Source organism: Thalassophryne amazonica, chromosome 23, assembly GCF_902500255.1.
Source record: "Thalassophryne amazonica chromosome 23, fThaAma1.1, whole genome shotgun sequence".
Lineage (NCBI taxonomy): Eukaryota > Metazoa > Chordata > Actinopteri > Batrachoidiformes > Batrachoididae > Thalassophryne > Thalassophryne amazonica.
Genome location: NC_047125.1, coordinates 32,628,100 through 32,644,326, shown reverse-complemented (window position 1 = coordinate 32,644,326; position 16,227 = coordinate 32,628,100). Strand labels below are relative to the sequence as shown.

General features: G+C 41.6%; 2 protein-coding genes across 3 annotated transcripts in view; one reads left to right on the top strand and one right to left on the bottom strand.

The window, feature by feature from the left end:
- The window catches only part of capn1 (calpain 1), a 29,037-nt gene extending 21,118 nt beyond the window's left edge, over positions 1 to 7,919 (top strand). The window contains exons 8-22 of one of the 2 annotated variants that reach the window (XM_034163980.1): positions 310 to 395; positions 891 to 965; positions 1,933 to 2,093; positions 2,951 to 3,111; positions 3,237 to 3,248; positions 3,365 to 3,576; positions 3,683 to 3,722; positions 3,798 to 3,863; positions 3,953 to 4,010; positions 4,092 to 4,156; positions 5,015 to 5,083; positions 5,244 to 5,322; positions 5,827 to 5,943; positions 6,371 to 6,429; positions 6,515 to 7,919. In XM_034163980.1, coding sequence (XP_034019871.1) covers positions 310 to 395; positions 891 to 965; positions 1,933 to 2,093; positions 2,951 to 3,111; positions 3,237 to 3,248; positions 3,365 to 3,576; positions 3,683 to 3,722; positions 3,798 to 3,863; positions 3,953 to 4,010; positions 4,092 to 4,156; positions 5,015 to 5,083; positions 5,244 to 5,322; positions 5,827 to 5,943; positions 6,371 to 6,429; positions 6,515 to 6,541 — 1,287 coding nt within the window. In that variant the 3' untranslated portion in view covers positions 6,542 to 7,919. Of the gene's footprint in view, positions 1 to 309; positions 396 to 890; positions 966 to 1,932; positions 2,094 to 2,950; positions 3,112 to 3,236; positions 3,249 to 3,364; positions 3,577 to 3,682; positions 3,864 to 3,952; positions 4,011 to 4,091; positions 4,157 to 5,014; positions 5,084 to 5,243; positions 5,323 to 5,826; positions 5,944 to 6,370; positions 6,430 to 6,514 lie in introns of both variants that reach the window. The other variant, XM_034163978.1, reaches the window with a different exon arrangement.
- A 1,071-nt stretch (positions 7,920 to 8,990) lies between these two features.
- LOC117504530 (purine nucleoside phosphorylase-like) lies at positions 8,991 to 13,309 on the bottom strand. Its single transcript, XM_034163983.1, has 6 exons — positions 13,169 to 13,309; positions 12,443 to 12,612; positions 12,244 to 12,347; positions 11,535 to 11,710; positions 11,265 to 11,455; positions 8,991 to 11,098 (listed from the first exon to the last, which is right to left on the bottom strand). Exons 1-6 carry the CDS (start codon positions 13,189 to 13,191, stop codon positions 10,881 to 10,883), a joined length of 882 nt encoding a protein of 293 aa, XP_034019874.1. The 5' UTR covers positions 13,192 to 13,309; the 3' UTR covers positions 8,991 to 10,880.
- Positions 13,310 to 16,227: the final 2,918 nt, after the last annotated feature.

Below are 16,227 nucleotides of genomic sequence, written 5' to 3'. Positions count from 1 at the left end.
TAAGTGGATCCACAGAATGGGGCGGAGTCTAGGCTTGTTTTGGGGGGCTGGGGCGGAGCTTAACACTTTGCCCTTCTAGCTGCAGACATGTCCAAAAGAATAGGGACACAAACGTGCAGAGCTCTGTCATCACCGTGCGCCCCTCAGGTCATCGTCATGAGACCGGCTGACGTTGGCGGTTGGGGCGTTTGTCACAGTGCGGCTCACTGATCGCAGTCGTTGTCATGCTAAGTCCTGTTCCACATCCCGCTGTGTGTCGAGCGTTAAGTGTGTAACTCACTGAAGTGCATGTGATGACTCTGTCCTGAGGTGGTGTATAGAGGAAACCTCACCAAGCTGGTGCGCATCAGGAACCCGTGGGGTGAAGTGGAATGGACCGGCGCCTGGAGCGACAAGTAAGATTTTACTCAAGCAAAGAACTTTGAAACAAATAAAGTTCAGCTGCCTTTGAAATTCATTCATTCATTCATTAAGTTGTTCCCGAACAAATCCTCAAAGAAGTCCTGAGCTTTCCTCAGGAAGTTGACATCACAGGGAGTTTGGGGCCACAGAGAAGGAAGCTCAGCAGGTAAGGAACTGGACTACTCATATGTAGACCTGGGTTTGATTCCCGGTGATGCTAACTGTCTGTGTACTTGGACATGATGCTTCATCTGCATTGTGTTCATCCACCCAGCTGTAAATGGATTCCTGATCCAAAAAAACAGACTAAAGAGACTCAGTTTAGACTCGGGCCTATAAGGGAAAATACAAACAAAACCAGCCAGTGATATGATTCATATTTTTTAAAGTACCACCATTTTTTCACACACAGAGTATAAATAATAAAAGCAGTCCTGACATCTGCAGCGTCTGTCTTAATCATTTCTCCTCTTATTGTGATAATGCAGCTCCAGAGAGTGGGACAGTGTGGATGGCTCTGTCAGAAGCCAGCTTCAGAACTGCAGTGAGGATGGTGAATTCTGGTGAGTTGACTTGGTCTACTGTTGAGACCGCTGTGAGAATCAGATGTCTCACTCCTCCTGACTGAGATGTCTCGGTTTGAGATGGTCCTGGATGAAGACTAAGTTTTCTCGAACTTCCTGGATGTGTATCTGTGTGCAGTGGAAGTAGAGAGTTGAGCTTAGAAGTGATGTTTACGTCTGTGGGTTCTCGGCCTTTGAGGTTGAGAGATGCTTGGGGAAACCTCATCATGAGGTCGCTGGACAGAGATGTTTGGTAACGTCGATACCTTTGGAGTGTCCTGGTGATTCCCGTCTTACTGTATGGTTGTGAGACCTGGATGCTAATCACTGTGCTAAGGCACCATGTGGGTGTATTTGGTACGAGGTCTCCTTGAAGGATCCTTGGGTACTGCTAGAAAGACTATGAATGGACAAAACAGTTACTTAGGGTGACCCTGGCACTGAGACGGGCACTGGCATTGTGAGGGAAAGTGCGCTTTGCCAATTGGCCATGTGGTGCCTTTCTCTGTGGATGATCCAGCATGCAGGTGCCTACTGTCAGGGACCCCAGTGGCTGGAGGTGGCCAAGGACACATGTGCTCCACCTGGCTGCAGCAGATAGAACCCAGTTTAGAGGGTAACGAGATCTCAGCCCGGGTCAGGGTTAGGGGTCGGTTTAGCTCCAGGTTCAGTTCACACACTGGGTCAAATTCTCCCGTTTCCCTTTAGAGAGGTGGGGATGGGCCGGTTGTCTGCCTGGGTGGTTGGTGTCTAGTATCTGGGACAGTACTGTGGTGTGGCCACTGTTTGGAGGATGAAGCCAAACAGATACCACATGATAACGCAGCTCTTTCATGGTGTAAACGTGGTTTTGTAATCGGTCATTTTTCACGTCCTGAATCAAGGCTCCACTCTGACAAATTACATTTTCACCACCGTGAGTCTCGTGTCTCCGTGTTTTGATGCTTTTTCCACCTTCACCCTTCAGGATGTCCTTCAGTGACTTTCTGCGAGAGTTCAGCCGCTTGGAGATCTGCAATCTGACGGCCGACGCCCTGCAGAACAACCAGCTGAAGAAGTGGAGCTCCTCCCACTACCAGAGCGAGTGGAGGCAGGGCAGCACTGCCGGCGGCTGCAGGAACTTCCCCGGTAAAACAGCACAGATCAGTCCTCCTTTTGTCTGTGCCACGCGAAATCAGCGAGCGTACGATGGGATGACTCCTGAGCACCACGCCGTGCTTCACCCTCATGTGGTTTGAGCTGGAAATCGTTACATTCTTTTGGTGACGAAACAGAAAACTGCACTAATTCTGTCTGAAATATGAAAGGGGGGGTGATCCCAGACACAGTCTTTACAGCAGTAAAACCGACACTAACACACTCAGCTTTTTGCTGAACAACTCTCTCTCTCTGCTGTCAGTCCACAAATGGAAGCCATACTGATTATAACATCTTCTACATAAACATATTGTTACGTACATCTTGTTCACCAACACTGTGGGCCATAAATTAGTGGTTTGGCCCTCGAGATGCCTGTTTGAGATAAGATTTAAAGCACTACAGTTAAATCCATTGTGATTTTCAGAGTTCCTCCAGTTCAGTTGGAGAGAAAATCTAAATACCAGGAGAGCACACTGGGATCCCATGACGGCCTTAATGCTGTTTTAGGATTTCATTCTGGGGGAAATGCTGAATAGTCCTTTTTGTTTTGGATTTTTCTACCAAGTTAAAAGGTCAGGAATAAGTTGGTGTTGGAGGTCGGAATGTGAACCAGTGACTCCCATTTAAACAAGAAATGACAAAACAATGGCCAGTTTAGAAATACATTTTGGAAACACCTGGTCATAACCACAGACACGCTGAGGTCATCTGAAATGAGAGTTATGGGCGCAATAAATCACATTCTTATTTTGTAAAAAATACTGGTGATTTAAAAAAAAATGTTTACTGGATTCCAGAGTAAAGAGGCGGAGATTGAGTTTGACCTGTTGGCTTCTTGTCCCCAGCGACCTTTTGGCTCAACCCTCAGTTCAAACTGGTCCTGCAGCACCCGGACACTCCCGGCCAATCGGGCTGCACCTTCCTGGTCGCCCTCATGCAGAAGGACCGCAGGAAGAAGCGGAAGGAGGGTAAAGACATGGAGACCATCGGCTTTGCCGTCTACGAGGTTGGCGAGCATTTTACCAAACAAACAAAAAAGCCGTACTGTCATAGCTCTATTTTACATTTTTCAACATGTCCCTGAACACATCACTGAAGATGATTCATTATTTTTTTTTCTGGACTTTGCAGATTCCAAAGGAGGTATGACCGCTGCTTCCACGACACTGCGTATCGCTAAGTTTCTGTCATAGAATCGGTTTATTTTTCGGTGAGCTGCAGAACCGCTTCTCATGACATCATGTTGTGATTTGTGTCAGTTTGAGGGCAAGTCGGGGGTCCACCTGAAGCGGGAGTTTTTCCTGACACACGCCTCCAGCGCTCGCTCCGAGCTCTTCATCAACCTGAGGGAGGTAAGCTCACGCCTGTGTCTGCCGGCCGGCGAGTACATCATCGTGCCGTCCACCTTCGAGCCCCACAAGGAGGCCGACTTCGTCCTCAGGGTTTTCTCAGAGAAGCCGGCAGACTCTGAGTGAGTGGGCGTGGTGGGGGCGGGGTCAGGGGTCGGGAGGTTTGAGTTCCGTGAAAAAATATAAAAAAATAATAAATAAATAACCTGAGACCTTCTTGTTTGTCAGGGAGCTGGACGACAAAATCACAGCGGATCTTCCTAAAGAGGTGAGACGGGTGAGACGTACTGAACCCACGACCTCTGTGGAACAAACAGGTGCTGATCATGTTTGTGTGTTCCAGACATACCTCGATGAGAGCCAGATCGACTCGGGCTTCAAGAGTCTCTTCAGACAGCTGGCCGGGCCGGTAAGCGGATTTGCTGCAGCCTGCTGCAATGCCTCATGGGATATGGAGTCATTTTTGCTCTTCAGTGCCGACTTTGTTTGTGCTAACAGGACATGGAGATCAGCGTCAAAGAACTGCAAACCATACTGAACCGGATCATCAGCAAACGTGAGCAACATCAGGGTTCATCTTGACCTTTGGGATTATAGGATCATGTTGACAGGCTGCATCTGTGCTTCATCCTGACAGATAAAGACATCAAGACCGACGGCTTCTCCAAGGAGGCGTGTCGCAGCATGATCAACCTCATGGATGTATCCTTCAGGCCTGACTAATCAATACTTTAATGATCGACTCATATGTTGATTGGTTTTATAATTGGTTATTGTTGGAAAAAATACTCGGCACAATCTCCACTCCAAACTAACTATTCAAAACCGATTCGCTGAGATTAACACGCTGTTAAAACCAGTTCAAAAACAGCAAAATCTTCAATCGTCAAAACCTGTCTGTCTTCAACATAGAAGATCTTAAACCCAGATTTTTTGTCTTTGAATTTAAAACTAGATTAAGACATTCGAGATTTGGGTTAGCGCTGTTTGGAACAACCACATATTAAAAGATAATCTGGTTTAGTCTCATGTGAATTGGTTTTCTGGTGTCCATGATCTGCAGGTTTCAATTCAGTTTCTCTTCAACAAACACTTCAAATGACTGTACAGGGAAGAAAACTGATTTACAGCATCTTAAAACCAGTTTAAAAACATCATGGAAAAAGTGGGTTTTAAAGCAACAGTTTAAAACCAGATTATATCAGATTACATCCATTTCTTACAATAAAACCCTTTGGTTTACATTATAAACTAAAACATAATCTGGATTGAACCCATTTTAAAAGGCATCTGATGTGGTATAAAACCAGACTAAAAGTTCTTAAACTGTGATGGTGAAAAATCTGGCAGTATTCTGGAAAACTGCTACAACAGAGTTGAAAGTCTGTACTGCTGCCTTTCTTTTGTTGCTGATCAATCGATTGATTAGTCAGTAAATACATTCAGTTTTTGTACGATTGATCTGTAATGGGATCTGAAATCGGATTACACTCGGGACGCCCTGGATTCACTGTGATATTGTTCAAACACACACTGATGCGCCTTAACAGAACCTCTCAGAAGGATGGTAGCGGACAACTTGGACTGACAGAATTCCATGTTCTTTGGGAAAAGATTAAACGATACCTGGTGAGACTAATTCCATATAACTTGAGCAGGAAACTCATCCTGTTTGGTGTTTATTCTGCTCCTGGACCTGTGTCAGTCAGATTAGTTTGGCCAGCACTCTGATGTCATGTTTGCTTTATTTTGTTTCTTGTCTTTTTTTTCTTTTTAATCACTGTGATAGACAATATTCAGGAATTTTGACTTGGACAAATCAGGCACCATGAGCTCCTACGAGATGAGGATGGCTCTTGAATCTGCAGGTAAGATACTCCATTGAACAGAGGGAGGGAAAAAAAAGATAATTTATGTGGAATAAACCTGCATTTTGTGGTTTATAATCCAGACTTGATTCAATCTTTTGAATATATATATATATATATATATATATATATATATAACTTGTATTGCAAGATCACAATTTACTTATTTTGTGGACTCAAGATATCAGCCTAAAAAAGTAATAATAATAATAATTGCACACCTGACTATTCTGTATTAAAATGCAACATATTTTTGTCCCAGAATTCAAGTTCTGTGAAAATCCAAAGGTTAGTTTTTGAACAAACTAACAGTGTGACTGGGAAAAACTTCAGTGTTTTAATAATCACTGATTTGTAAAACACTGTCTTATAATCTAATCATCATATCGCCCACCACAAAACTTAAAAATGTAAAACATATTCTGACGTTCCATGAGTGTTTTAAAGGAGTTACTGTTGCACGAGCATTGTTCTGTTTATCTTTTTTTCCCTCCTTCCCTTCAGGATTCAAGCTGACCAACCACCTGTTCCAGCTGATCATCCTCCGCTACACGGAGGCAGACATGGCGGTTGATTTTGACAATTTTGTCACCTGTCTAGTTCGACTGGAAACCATGTTCAGTGAGTCCTTCTTATTATTGCTAGATTGATCCACTTATTTATTTATTTTCAATCAGTTAACCTCAGTACTCAGATTTTTTTTTTTTTTATTGTCTGTGTCCTGAGCTTTTGTTATTTAGTGTTTGCATCATTTGAGCTCAGTATTCATTATGTTTTATGCAGTGTTTCACTATTATTCATGATTATTCAGGCTTATAAATACTATCCCTTTGAAGATGGAAGTATTAACTGCTCGTTTTCATTATTAATTGTTTGATTATTTGGGACAAACCACCTGTTTGCACAGTGATACAGTTTGAATAAAGGGAACTACCACCGGTGTGAAGTTAGTCAATGAGATTAAAGATAAATGTTGTTTTTAATGGCACCTCTGACACATACGGGGATTTGATTGTCTAAGTGAACCTGGTCTCGTCTGGTCCTGCAGAGACCTTTCAGGACATGGACACGGATAAAGACGGTGTCATCAGTGTCGGCTTCTCTCAGGTACGATCAGACTGTGGACTGAATCAAACACTCTGTCTGTGTGTGTTCAGACGTCTCTAACCGATGTAACTCTGTGTTTCCACAGTGGCTCATGCTGACCATGTTTGCCTAGCGGCGTGCACACTCTCCGGTCTCTCCTGCACCGCAGCCTGCGGGCTGAGAAGTGCCTTTTCTGGTCGTTTTCTTCCTCTTTTCCGCACTCTTCCTCGCTGCCGAGGCGCTCTGAGACCGAAAATCTGCTCACAGTGCCTCGGCTGGTACCTGTGCCAACTTTGGGTTGTATCTCACGTATTACACTGATGGTTGGATGACCCTTTTTGAAGCCTGGCAGCTAAGTTCTGGTAGCACAGAACCACCACAGTCAGTTATACAGCAGTTTTGGGGGTGGAGCTACTCTGGACTGATGTCATTTGTGAATCTTCATTGAGATAAACATCAGCTTTGTAGGTTTTATGTGGATGTCATTGTGTTTCACAGAAGATGACGATGTGTGAATTTTTAAAGGTTACCACATAAGTGAGATAAACACATGCTAACCAGCTCACAGCGGCAACAAGGCTAACTTACAAGCAGGGGTGCACATGTAAGTTTCTATCCAGTACACAGATAACTGCCAACAGATTTAAACTGATGCTGATATACACGTGATACGATGCAACAGTTCTGTATCATCCATCCATTTTCTGTACCTGGTTACTCCAGTTAAGGGTCACGGGGCAGTCATAGGACATCAGGCGGGGTTCACCCTGGACAGGATGCCAGTCTGTCACATATAGACAAATAAACACACCTTAACCTGCCTGTCTTTGGATGTAGAAGGAAAATGGAGCAACCAGAGGGAACCCACACAAACACAGGGAGAACAGGCACAGACTCCACACAGAAAGGACACAGGCGGGAATCAATCCCATGACCTTCTTGCTGTGAGGCAATAGTGCTAACTGCTAAGCCACCACGCTGCCCAATTTGGTATTATGTTCAATATAATTTGCTATTTTTTTATTTTACATGAACATAAATTAAACTGACATAACATAGAAATTCGACGGTAACAGAATTACAGTGACGGCAAAATCTGGCCATATTTTAGCCATTTAAAATTTTTTTTCCACATTATCAGGTTTTATTTCTAGGCTCAATAACAGTCAATAGGGTGATGCATGAAATGCTGCGGATTGGTTTGAATACTGCCAGTGTTTGTTCTGGAGTCAGTCATCAATCTGAATGTTATTTGTAACAGCGCACATGATCGGGTGTGAGTACGCAGGTGGTCATGTGAGCTGCATCGACTGTTCAGGTCTGTAACTGGACCAACCTCATCCACGACGCCTTCTCTCACCTCCTCCTCAGTAACAAGGGTCTCACACACACACACACACACCAACTACCAGATGCATTTCTTGCTCTTTAGAGCAGCGTTGTTTGGGCACGGGGGAGGCCGCCATTCGTTCGCTGTGGGATCAAGACAGAGAATCAGTCAGCACTGTATACACACACACACACACACACACACAGTATAGACTCTTTTAAAACCACTATCACTTGTTACAGTTTATATATGGGTGATTCTTAGACTACGGGCACTTATGTCCTTTGATCATATTGTATGAAAAACAGAAAAAAGGGGAAATTTCACACTTTTATAGTTATCTTTACAATGAAAGTGTGTTAAGAAATTTGTTCTAGTAGTCTATGATGACTTTTTCCACCTTTTTTCAGCATCATTATATGCAAATATTGCCGTTTTGTGCTTGTCCCACACCCAGACTTTTGATCTTCAATGATAAAAATGAATGGTAAAGAAACGTTTTTTCTAATGTTTTAAAATATCTCTAAATAAAATATCAGTAAAATAATCAAAACATAATTGGGGTATTCAATGTCATACAACTGTTGTGATTTTTTTTAAACAAAATGTAGTTGTCCCACACTATTGCCGTAATTTCCACCACAACACTGTAATGTCCCTTTAAACAGTTTGTATGAAAGATTGTTTGGGTAGTTTCTATGGAGATAAACAGTGACATCAGAGCACATGTATATAGTGCCAAATCACAACAAACAGTTGCCTCAAGGTGTTTTATATTGTAAGGCAATGGTGTGGTGGAAATTACAAGGCCAATAGTGCCTGTAGTTAAAGAATCACCCATATATTTACACAGTCATGCTGGCGTACATGTGTGCACCCCTGCTTTAGATAAAGTGAATAATTTGTCATCAACATCAGAAATAAAACAAAGGGACACTTATTTGTTTTGACTGCAAAATGGCACTCCATTCAATTCTTTACTTTTTAGCTCAGAAAATTACAGTTCTGGGGATTTGGGGGTGCTGAAATGTACAAATAAAGTGAGGTTATAGGACTAAAGATCTGCCAAATGAATGACAGTTTATCCTTGTTAAATGCGACCTGATCATTTGATATTTGTCCAGATTTGCTTCTGCTGGCTATAGCAGGCATTTTGATTTAATATAATAATTCACTTTGTCTAGTAGGAACATATTTTATATTCGTCATTTGGCCCAATTGAAATTTTTGCTACGAGTTTGCCAATAATGATTTTATTCTGTAATTCGAATTTATATTTGCCTCAAGATCAGCTGCCATAAAATAGGTTACATATATATATATTTGGAGTAAGGTACTAGTCGTGACATGTTACTAACACATTTAATACAAAAATGGCAAAAAAAAAAAAAAATTCTCTTTAAAGAACTATTTTTGACATTTTATTGTCACTGAGCAGAAATCCTGACTTTAGCCTCATTGCTCAGCGTGATTCTGAATGCTAAACATTCAGTGCGTCGTTTCGACTGCTGGCTGTCACGTGTTTTTGACTTGGTGTCAAACGGAGCCACTGATGAGTCTTTGCTGGATGGCCGCGTTCCTGCACAGGCACATGTGGTATGCTGTATCATACAGAATGCTGTTTTTCCTTCTAATCTCTTCCATTTTAACATTCATTATGCATGGCACAGAGTTCTACAAAAAATTTTAAAAGGGATATACCAGCTGTTTAAATTTTGCCTTTCAAAGGGATCAACGATGTCTGGGTTTAAAGGGGTCGTATTGCGCCAACTTTTCAGGACGTTAATATAAATGGGCAGGTGTCTTAACAGATTTGCTTTTGTAGCGGAAATAAATCCCATAGATAAGACCATAAAAAAGTCTGTTGCTTTAAGTTCAACAGCTGTTTACCATGCCCCCCCCCCCCCATTTGAGTAGGCAGGACTGCAGCCTGATGGTTGGCTTGGTGGGCGTGTCTCACAGGAGCACCACAAGGGGATGAAAATATGACCTAAGGAGAAACTTGTGATAGCTTGTATGCATGCTGTGTAAAATGTATTCTCAGCCTGTCTTTTGTTTGTTCAACCGGAGGGGGCAGTATTTTACAAGCATGTGTGGAGTTAAGAGAAGGGAAAAAAAATAGACATTAAGGGAATCATTTGAGAGAATTTAGTGTAAAATGACTTTTTCTTGTCAAGCAGGGAGTTGTGCTGCAATTCTTGTTATGCCTTTTTTTGTTGTTTGTTTAAATGTACGTTTTACTTCCTCAAAACGGCTGCCAACGTTTCCATATTATTCTCTTAATACCAGCATCCTTGTGTTCATTTGCCAATTAATATTTGCAGAGATTAACATTCTGGATCCATGCATTTATTTACCTTGTGGTTTCTCTTTAAATGTTAAACACACATACTGAAAATAAAGACTTGGATTTTAATACATTTCTGGATTCAAATTGTTCAAAAAAAAATAAAGATAAAAATCACATCACTGTGATTTAACCAGTTAAACACAGAGCAGGTTACAAAAAAACAGAACAATGCAAACTCATGTACAGTAATAAATAGCAACTTTAGGGACAACAATCTTAAAAAAAAAAAGAGAAAAGCACAGTAAAAGGCAGAAGAGTACCCGAATGTACACAACAAAATACTGTCATTAGAACTTCACACTAGATTCTCTCATTAAGTTAAATTGTAGACATTTGTACAAACTAATCAAATGTTATGTTAAAAAAAGTACAAAAAAGGAAAAACAGTATACTTACTGCAAAAAAGTGAAGTTGGTATCAGCTAAAGTAACTGTTTAAAAAAACAAAACAAAAAGCTGACAAACATCTCTTTAACCAAAGACAAACAGTACAAATGCTTAGCCCAGAATATACACTGACCGGGATTTTCATTCGGGTATCAGCTTGGCTCGTTACTCTACAACAGGGGTGGCCAAGTTCGGTCCTCACAAGCCACATTCCTGACTCTTAGTTGTCTCCCTGCTCCAACACACCTGAATCCAATGAAAGGCTCATTAAAAGTCTGCTAATGAGTCTTTCATTGGATTCAGGTGTGTTGGAGCAGGGAGACAACTAAGAGTGTCAGGAATGTGGCTCTCGAGGACCGAACCTGGCCACCCCTGCTCTACAATCTGTTGCGGGTCGTGGCGCCTGTTAGGCATAGTTGTTGTTCTGCTCAATCCGGGTCACCATGGTGAAGATCAGCGTCTCCAGTTGCTGCGCCCTCTGCTTGCTGGTCTGGAGGACCTCCTCATGGTTGGCCTTCTCTTCACTGTCGTAGTCCATCACCGCTTTGTTGGTGATCAGCGAAAGGGCGAAGACACGCATGCCGCAGTGACGCGCCACTATCACCTCATGGACAGTGCTCATACCTGACAAAGGAAAACATCAATGAAAGTTTGTTTTTGCCTTAAAATCAACAGGATTCATTGTAATGCTTCACAGCTGGCGCGTTACATCACAGCTTATTGCTGGTGCGGGAATATTAACAGTATTACAGACTAACAATCTTAGAGTCCATGAAAATAAACAACCCACCAACAGCATCTGCCCCGAGTCTGTTCAGCATACGACACTCTGCGATCGTCTCAAACGAGGGCCCACCCAGCACACAGTAGACGCCCTCTCTCAGAAAGTCGCTGTAGCCGAGCTCCTGCCCGACACTCACGGCCAGCTGCTGCAGCTCTCGGTCGTACGCATCTGACATGCAGGGGAAACGCACTCCGAACCTGAGAGGAGAACAGTTGGAGGAACGTGTTAAACAGGGGAGGAGGTCCGAGGCTGATCACGACAAACCTGCAGACCTACCGCTCATCGTTTGGACCAGCCAGTGGATTGTTGCCGGCGAAACCGGGCATGTTGAGGTGGTCTTTGATGACCATAATGTCCCCGACTTTAAAGTCCTGGTTGAGGCTGCCGGCTGCATTGGTCAGTATCACCGTCTCCACTCCAAGCAGTTTGAAGACTCGAATGGGCAGCACAATCTGGCAGCATGCAAATATGACCGTTGAAGATATTCTTAGCAACAAGTGACTGGTGGTGGGGGTTAAGACCAACTTTCTGCCTATGGCAAGTAACTAGCAAACTTGGGTTATGGATGTAATAACAGATCTAAGCTAGCTAGCTCGATTGCTGCAAAATTAGTAAACATTTGAAAGGGATGTATCTGTATCCAGCCTCATCTTACAACTGCAACCTACAGTGATCTCTTGGTACTTCACTTAGACATATATATATATATATATTAAAAAAATTAAACTGTAACGCAATCATTTACTGAGGCTGCCTTCAAAGGTCAGCAGTCTCAAGATGACTCAGGATTGTGTACCGAGGCGAGATGGTATGTTCTGATTCATTAAACTTGAACTCCACACTGTCACAAGCAACTTCAAGGAACCAGAGTCCAGTGGACCTGACAACCTACTTGGCTTACACGTCCTTGAGTGTATCGCAGGGACATTTGAAATTTGCTGTCACATTATGCATCCGTTTTATTTTTAACTTGCAGAAAACAAACCTTCTGGACTGGATAGCCCTCATACAGGTGGAAGCGCCCCTGCATGCAAACACATGGCCTTCCCTTCAAGGTCCCAAACACCAACCGTCCTGTGTGGCCACGCACTGCAACAAACACGAGTCAAATCATATTCGGTTAGACAGTGGTCCAATTTTTTTTTTTTTTAATTGAAGAAAACACAAGTTGTACATGAACTCACCAGTGCTTTGCAGAAAGTTTGGTATGTCCTTGTAACTGAAGGCTACGGGGTCCTTCAGCATGTCAGCCAGCCCTCCCAGGCCAGAGCCGCACACGATGCCCACTATGGGACGGATGTCCGTCTGGGCCAGCAGCCAATCAGCTGTGAACTTGCAGTCATCATAAGTATAACTGGATGACAAAATGACTAAAAGTTAAAATGGCCATCTATCAAAACGTGTCAGATGTGAAGTTTAGATTAGACTGATGTTTGTTCACATATAATGTGATAATCTGCATTTTCCACTTTACCGTCTCTTTTGTTGTTACTATTGCAAACTTGAATCTTTTCGTCATCTCTTCATTCACACATTTGCTTATGGACTACATTAAAGCTAAAAATAATTACAGCTAAAATGATTTTCATAACATCTGAATCTAAAAATGAGTATCAAATTGACAGTTATTTTTGTATAACTACTTGCTGTGTTGGACAAAAACATAAATTTAAAATATTAAAGGAATACACAAATATTTCACAAACAATCCCTCATAATAATCTTAATTCGCGTTCCTGCACTTTTAAAGTCCTTATAAACTGTTGGGTTTTTTTTTTTCCCGTCCACATGTCTTCGAGGCGCATGTGCGCTTTTTTTGGTCACACATTACGGAGTACTTGTGAGCACATGGCGCATGAAGGCTCCATGTGCTCGCTCCAAACTGAAAGTTCTGTGTTCCGTGAACTCACCCTTTGTTCGCCTCTGGAAACATTTCTAAAGATAACAAACGATGAGAGGAGAAGAAAAGAAACTAAAAAAAAACGTAAAAAGAAGATGAGCTGCCAACGCGGCGAAGCGATTAATCAAAACGTTCGTCGTCTTCTGCCGTCGCGGATTTATTCGCTAAACGAGCTCCTCCTCCGCTGACAATGACGCACTCGGATGCGGCGTTCTGATTGGCTTTGCAGACACACCTTTGAAAAACATAATAATAATGATAATGTGCGAAAAATATAAATATTCTTCCCCCAACAGAGAGAAGAGAAAAACGTCTTGTTTTGAGCCTTTGCACTTAAAGTTTACTGGTGGGAAAAAGAAAAACCAACTCGAGAATTATCTTATGTTCAAACCTATATGGTCTATAGTTCAACCAGGATTTATTAGCTCCACTCACATTGATTTTTTTATATATTTGGCAAAAAAGGTCACCTTCAATTTTAAAGGTCAAGGTAAACTTTATTATCCACAGGTAGGAAATTGATGTGGTCACTATTACACACTCCTACTGCATATCATTAAAACACAACACAAGACAGACAACGCAACAAAAACATTAAAAAAAAAAAAAAAAACATGACACATGACAGTGTGCTCATAATTTAAAATGCCTGAGAGTTTTTAGTCTATTGTTGACACACTTTTGTTTTTAATTGTTATTTTATTAGAATATTTTTATGTTTATATGATCTGCATATTTGTTTTTTCATGTTTGCAGTTTTTTTTTTTCAATTTTATGTATATATTTTTAAACTGTAGTGGTTTATGTCAAATTGGTTTTGTTAAATATGTTTGAAATGTATTTATCCTGAAAATGCGATATAAATAAAGTTATTATAATTAAAGTAATTTCCCTCTTGGTTAAAATAAATTAGTCTAATGCTGAATAAAAACCACAAAAATGATCAAAACCATCTTTGTTAAGTTGTGACATCGTAAGATTGGTGTAAACTACATAAATAATGAGAAATATTTTGTGCACAGTAATGCTAAAATACAAATTTGGTTTTTACTCTTTTTGTATCCTATTATTACTAAAAATTTCACCGCTGTCAGAGCCAGAGATCTGTCCAGAATCAGGAGACTTATCACACTGGCATGTCAGCTTTGGGCGTAGGGGACAAACTCATGAGAAGTTGCAAGACGAGCATAAAGATCATAGGTTCTGGAGGAGTACCACATGGACCATAGGGCGGTGAGGGTCTATGGCAGTAAAACATGGGCACTGACCACAGCCAACACAGAGATGCTGTCAAATAGAGGAACAGCAGATCCTGTTGGGCAGCACATTCCAAGACAGCAGGTGGAACGCTGGGATTCATCAATAAACAGGAGTGACTGACATCATCAATGCCGTCAAGAAGTCAAAACACGGACATCCTGGCAGTCCGGGGTGGGATCCTCCTCCAGGAGAGAACGTGACGTGATGAACAGGGTTAATATGTCACACTGTGTGTAGTTGGTTCAAAGCCCATGATCATGATTATGTAATTTATATACTGCAGTTGAGGTTGATTAGATAAAGTGTTTGTTGTTGCTGCTGTTGGCAGTAACACATATTTCACCACCACAGAACAAAACACACTGTTACACACAATAAAACATACAGCTCATGAAGTCAGACAGGAAAACTATTTTGATTGTGACATCGTTTATGGCTATACACAGGACTGAACCTTCAGGAATCAATAAGGGCTAAGAAACAGCAAACACGGAGACAGTGGACACGACTGGTGCTCCTGTCGTAATTACACAAGATCATGCTACAATTACGCTGGAATGTAATTAAGTGTAGAAATTCACCATTTGCAGTTTGCAAATATGGTGCATTCCTGAAAAACAACCACTTCCCTGACACCACAGAAGATGAACAGCAGCCATTTTGCAAGTCACTGTACTACAGTAAAGCAAAGTGTGGCACCAACCAAAACATCAACAGCCTGCCTCTCATTGACGTGTGTGAACCTTGACTTGTTTGGTGTTGACACACACCATATGAGGATGAGGCGTCGCCACTTCCTTCCGAGCCTGTCGGGGTTCTTTGTATGACTTGTTCTGTGTGTATGTGTAAACTTTGTGCGATAACATGGCTGTGATCTTTGACCTTGTGTTCCTGTGCAGTTGTACCCATCACGCCTTTGGATCAGCCAATGATGGAGCCTCTTAACTTTGAAGTAAACAAAAAACAAACCAAACAACAACAATAACAAAAAAAACCCCGTGCTTCCTTGTTGATAATTTGTTTCACTATTATTCATTTTACAATTTTTCATTTTTTCAGAGGTAAATGTGCCCAAAAAAAGGCAGTTTTTAAAAAGTGTAAAAACACTTTAGGCCAAATAAAACTCAGGCTCAATGAGTGGACACAAACAAGATTAATGTGGAGTCTGACTGATATATCTGTTGGGCGATAATATCGGCCAATATGAGCCTTTCACAAACATATCTATATCGGTGTTATTTTTGCAGATGTAAAAACTTTTTTTTCATAGACAAAACAATGCAGGAAAAAAAAAACAACACTGTGGTTGTTGGAATTGGTGCCATTGTATAGTCTGTCTCATAGAGCGTGCTCAGACAGCATTGTTTACAACTGTGTCAAGCATGGCTGGGACCACCATCATCCTTTGTTCACATTAGTTACAGGAGACAGAGGCAAAGCAACCAGCTGATATTCATTTTCAGTCAGAGTGGGAGTTTTACAGCAACAACAGACAAGTGGTCGATATGCTGCCAGTGTATTTTGTGCAATTTGTGTCTATTTTTTTTATGAAACGTTAGGATTCGTTGCCATTTTTTATGCATATATCAGAAGCTATATCAGTACTGCATTTTTTTTTTACTACCTAATGTCAGCATTGCATCCCCCCCCCCCCCCCCCCCCCCAAAAAAAAATCCATGTCAGTCAGGCTCTAGTAAGAAGTTTGTCGATATTGAAAAATAACCCAAACACAGTGTTATCATAGAAGTCATCACGGTTAGCCTACGAATCTTTCAGCTTCCTATGTGATATTGACATACTGTATTTTTA